A 4,519-nucleotide genomic window follows, 5' to 3' on the forward strand; every position below is an offset into this window, starting at 1 on the left:
GGAAAAAACGCAAAAGGAAAAAAATTAGGATGTGATCAGCAAAGCAAAAGAGGATCACGCCCATGTCGCGATGTGCCAATGAATAATTGTCGTGCACAATCACTCATCCTAAGTCACGTAGGATAATATTCTTTTATATATATATATATATATATATATATATTCGGGCGTTATCTAGACGCCTCGCTCCCTCAATTACGGACAGTGCCGTTTTATATAAGGGATTCTGTATCATCCTATGTACATCACAAAATTAGTTTAACCATGAAAAAAAAAACTAAAACTTTAAATAAGCTTTAACTTAGAATCTGTTTTGATGGGCAGGTGCCCACATCTTGACAACAGGAAGCGTTCAGCGGCATCACAACGCATCGTTCTCTGCGTCTACGTACCGTGTCTATTCCAATGCCTCGCCTGCAATCACGCACATTTAGACGCTGAAGGAATACGAGGCTTCTGTTTAGGTCACCAAGCATGATCACTTTGTCCTTCACTCTCCCATTGTCTCATCAAAGAAGAATCCAAAGCCCACAGCGCCACCTATCCATGGCAGCAGAGCAGAGAAACTGCCCTGTATTTGATTGATAAGGGTGGAACTCGAAAAAGAAGGTACAGCATGAGCGTCATGATTAAGTTCGCCATGCTTCCCCACTAACGAAATCATCACAAATGGCAGTTGGAATCGATTGCTTTCCTATAGCCAGACTTTACGTCCCATCATTCACATGCAATAGATCTTTGCTTCCTATAAATCTTGGTCCTCTTCCTCAAGGATCCTCCCATCCTGCACTAGGCATGATGAAGCTGCCGGCGATCCTCACCCTCCTCATCGTTGCTCCGGTCCTCCTGGGTCCGGCGCGGGCGGCGTCGCCGGTGACTTGCAACCCGATGGAGTTGAGCTCATGCGCCGGAGCAATACTGACATCCGCGCCGCCCACCGCCACCTGCTGCAGCAAGCTCAAGGAGCAGCGGCCCTGCTTCTGCCAGTACCAGCAGAATCCCAACCTAAGAGGCTACATAAACTCCGACAACAGCAAGAAAGTTTCCAAGTCATGCGGCGTTCCGATCCCAGCATGTTGATAGTGTAGTAGTAAATAAGATGAAGTTGATATCTAATCTGTGTGTCTGTGTGAAGGTCTTCTGCTTGAACAGGTGCTGTGAGTTTGGCTTGATGATGTAGCTTCCGAGTGGGGGTTTTTAGTTGTCGATCTGTATGATGTCTTTGAAGTGATGCTTGAGACTAAGAATCTCGTCACCTCAGGTTAGTCAGCAAAGCTCAACAAAGATGAAATCTCAGATTCTTGAAATCTCAATTTTCAGAAATCATTAAATGACGATCACAAATGAGCATGAGAGTAACAAAATGAGAACAATTTATAACCTTCCAAAGAAGAAACATAACCATCCATAGCCATTAAAAACCATTTCTTATATAAAGAGGAGCTTATGAACTTTTCAGAACCAAAGTAGTTAATCTCTTCAATCTTTTCCAGGTCAGTTCAGTTCACCCCAAAGCACAGACAAGCTCAATCCCTTTGGGTCTAATAAATATTGCACACTTGAACTATCAAGATCTCCAAAACTCAAAACATACGAAAAAAAATGAATGGAAACAGATATCACAAGTAGTTTAAAACATAACATCATCTTATCGTTCTAAATATAGTTTTGCAACTATCATGGTGTTGATGAACACTAGACTAGTAGAAGATACAGGGTTATTGTCATTTATAATGCAACACAACCAGTAACAACCAATAGCAAAGCTTAAAGAAAACCCAAAAAATGCTGCAATGCACGTTTCTCTTGATACATCTGGTCAATTAACAACACCAGTTGTAACTTGTAAAAGTTAATTTTCTCATCTCTAACAAGAATTTCTCTCTTATAACCTCAACAAACATACATTTTTGCTATAATGTCTCTGATCCATCCTTATGGCATCAAACCATTTACTGCCATTCAATCAAATAAAAGAACTTATTACCACATGGTCTAAAGGGTCCCATATCTACCCCAATTTTCAAGTGTCATAAAACAGAACAAGAGAGTTACGAAACTAGTCTAGATGAAGTATAAAGTGGAAATCACTACACTATAACTAAATGCTAATAACACTGAGTGAAGATGAACCCAGAAATCAGAGGATAGCAGTAAGCAGTGGCATCCAAGAATGCTACAGAAGCAAAAAAAAATATCCAAAAAAACTCGGGAATACTTTGATGCAAGGAGGACAAAAGGTCACCTCATATCAAAATCCTCATTTCCTTTCCTCTCTCTCTCTCTCTCTCTCTCTCTCTCTCGCAGGCAGAATCACCGATGGGGCGGAGCGTGATCGCGGCGGCGGCGAGAAGCGCCTGAGACTGGTGCCCTAATTTAGGAAATAGATTATAGGGCAATTGCCATAAAAATCCCAAAATTATTTGTTTTTCATAAAAAAGTCTTTCTTGATATAAAAAAATTATGTGTCTAATAATTATTTTAAAATTTAATTACTATTTTAAAATTATATGACATATTTTAGCCCTCAAATCCAATTTGAATATAAATTATAGAAATTAATTAATTATAATTATTATGTAAGAATTAGAAAAAAAATTATACTTAATATAACTTTTAAAAATAAATATTAAACAAATGAGAATATATTAAGGAGAACAATCTATCTCACAGGAGATATCATCTTGACTCAATTATGTTGCTACATAATTAAATGATAAAATTAACATAAAAAGGAATAAAATTATATCAAACATTGGGCGTTGCTGAATCTATGTTTGGATTATTTCTAAAAAAGGTATAAAAGGCCCCACACGAAGCTATTTTTTTTTATTTTCCTTCAATGGGGCCAGCGAATCTAGTGAGATCTCATTTGATCCGACCAATTGCCGGCTTTAATTGGGTGGAAATAGAGTTAGGGAATGTAAAAAGATATAGGGTAAATTTTAAAAAGCACCCGTTTAGTATGGCATATTATAATACCTATCTCTAAATATTATTTTATTAATTTTTGTGAATTTACTTTTCATAACATTTTCCATTTTTTCTTCTTTTGTGAAATATCAATGAAACTACACGGATCATTTCAACTATTGACACGTATAAAAGTATGGACTAAAACAGCAATCCTAAAATGATAGGAGCTTTTACAAAAATATTGAGTATTGAGAGACTAAAGTGAAAAAATTGTCGAGTATTGGATTAGGATGTGTTGCTTCCTTTCTCAACTTCCCCCACCAAATTCCTTTCTTCCTCGAAAGATGCACCGTCCAATCTCGTGATTCCAATCCCATTCCCACCCACTCCGCTCCTTCATACGCTCATCATTCCTCCCTCGCTAACTGTCTCCCCGGTAGACGCGCCGCCGGCTGCCCTCTCATTCCCTCCTCCTCCCTCGAACCCCCCTTTCGAAGCAATAAAGGGAAAAGCAGCAGCATAAAGCAAAACCACCTCCCAAGCTACGTGAAGACCAAAACAAAGCGGAGCAAGAGAAGACAGAGGCACGCGGAAGCATTAATGGCGAAGCTGCACAAGTTCAAGCTTTTGGCGACCCAATGCGCGGCGCCGGCGGCCGTCGCCAGCCCGTCCAGGAGCCCCGCCCCCTCCTTCCGCCTCCGCCGCCGCAGGACCCTCCTGGGGCTCCTCGGCGGCGGTGGCGGCGGCTCCGCCCGCCGGCAGCAGTCGCCCGGGAAGCCGCCCCTGCCTCCGGATCGCCCCGCCGAGAAGCGCGCCCTGCTCAGCCACTCCCTCGCGGACCTGTTCGTCGCCTCTCCGCCGCCGCCGGTGGCCGCGACGGTGGAAGGAGCGAGAGACGAGCCCGTCGGCGTGGCGAGGAGGTCCGGGTTTGACATCGTCGCCGCCGGCGCTAGGGCCGCTGGCGTCCCGAGGTTTGTCTCGCGCAGCTTGAGGTACCGACTGCTCCGGCGAACTTGGCGCCCGGTGCTCGTTGCCATTCCGGAGTGAGACGTCGATGTTCATCATAAAAATTACCTTTTTTTAATGATAATAACTGATCAAATATTGTTGTAATCTTGCAAAATCCCTTCTTTTTCCCCCCATTTTCTTCCAGATTCCAGACCATGAATTGATTATCAACTTACCGATTCCTTCTCGTCTCTGTTCTCATAATTAAACAAAGATACCTTTCTTTCCTGTACAAATAGCAAGGACAATATGATAAGCTACCAAAAAAAAACATTTTTCCCATTCAAATTTATTGCTAGATCTTGTCCGGTCAGCATCGCCATTATTTGTTTGAGGTAGAAATGGGACTACACTGAAATGCAGGTCCCCCTTCTGTCGATATCTTGTAAAGATCTTTCTATATACATACAATACTTACGGTAGGTAAATTTTAGAACAGTTTAACCAAACGAACAAATTCAATATAAAAATCATAGAAATGTCACTGCTTTCGATGATGCACGACCAAACTTACTCCACATGCATGTCTTCTGCCAAGAACAGGGGACTACCTGGTAACGTAACATTCATCGGCATTCCAAGACCAAACGTCCTT

The 4,519-nt window shown here is 41.9% G+C and overlaps 2 protein-coding genes across 2 annotated transcripts; both read left to right on the top strand.

The window, feature by feature from the left end:
- The first annotated feature begins 612 nt into the window (after window positions 1-612).
- LOC122006499 (non-specific lipid-transfer protein 2-like) lies at window positions 613-1,307 on the top strand. The gene has a single exon (XM_042562028.1). It carries the CDS (start codon window positions 670-672, stop codon window positions 1,078-1,080), a length of 411 nt encoding a protein of 136 aa, XP_042417962.1. The 5' UTR covers window positions 613-669; the 3' UTR covers window positions 1,081-1,307.
- Window positions 1,231-4,295, top strand: LOC122004611. The gene is made up of 3 exons (XM_042559471.1): window positions 1,231-1,261; window positions 2,308-2,366; window positions 3,172-4,295. The coding sequence occupies exons 1-3, from the start codon at window positions 1,231-1,233 to the stop codon at window positions 3,961-3,963; spliced, it is 882 nt and encodes a 293-aa protein (XP_042415405.1). The 3' UTR covers window positions 3,964-4,295.
- The last annotated feature ends 224 nt before the right edge of the window (window positions 4,296-4,519 follow it).

This window comes from Zingiber officinale, chromosome 7B, assembly GCF_018446385.1.
Source record: "Zingiber officinale cultivar Zhangliang chromosome 7B, Zo_v1.1, whole genome shotgun sequence".
Taxonomy (NCBI): domain Eukaryota; kingdom Viridiplantae; phylum Streptophyta; class Magnoliopsida; order Zingiberales; family Zingiberaceae; genus Zingiber; species Zingiber officinale.

Bases quoted from the DNA above. Each gene is read 5' to 3' on its own strand.
- LOC122006499 (XM_042562028.1), top strand. From the start codon at position 670: ATGGCAGTTGGAATCGATTGCTTTCCTATAGCCAGACTTTACGTCCCA.
- LOC122004611 (XM_042559471.1), top strand. From the start codon at position 1,231: ATGCTTGAGACTAAGAATCTCGTCACCTCAG. The intron at 1,262-2,307 runs GTTAGTCAGCAA...TCTCTCTCGCAG, and splicing joins TAAGAATCTCGTCACCTCAG to GCAGAATCACCGATGGGGCG. The intron at 2,367-3,171 runs GTGCCCTAATTT...GAGTATTGAGAG, and splicing joins GCGAGAAGCGCCTGAGACTG to ACTAAAGTGAAAAAATTGTC.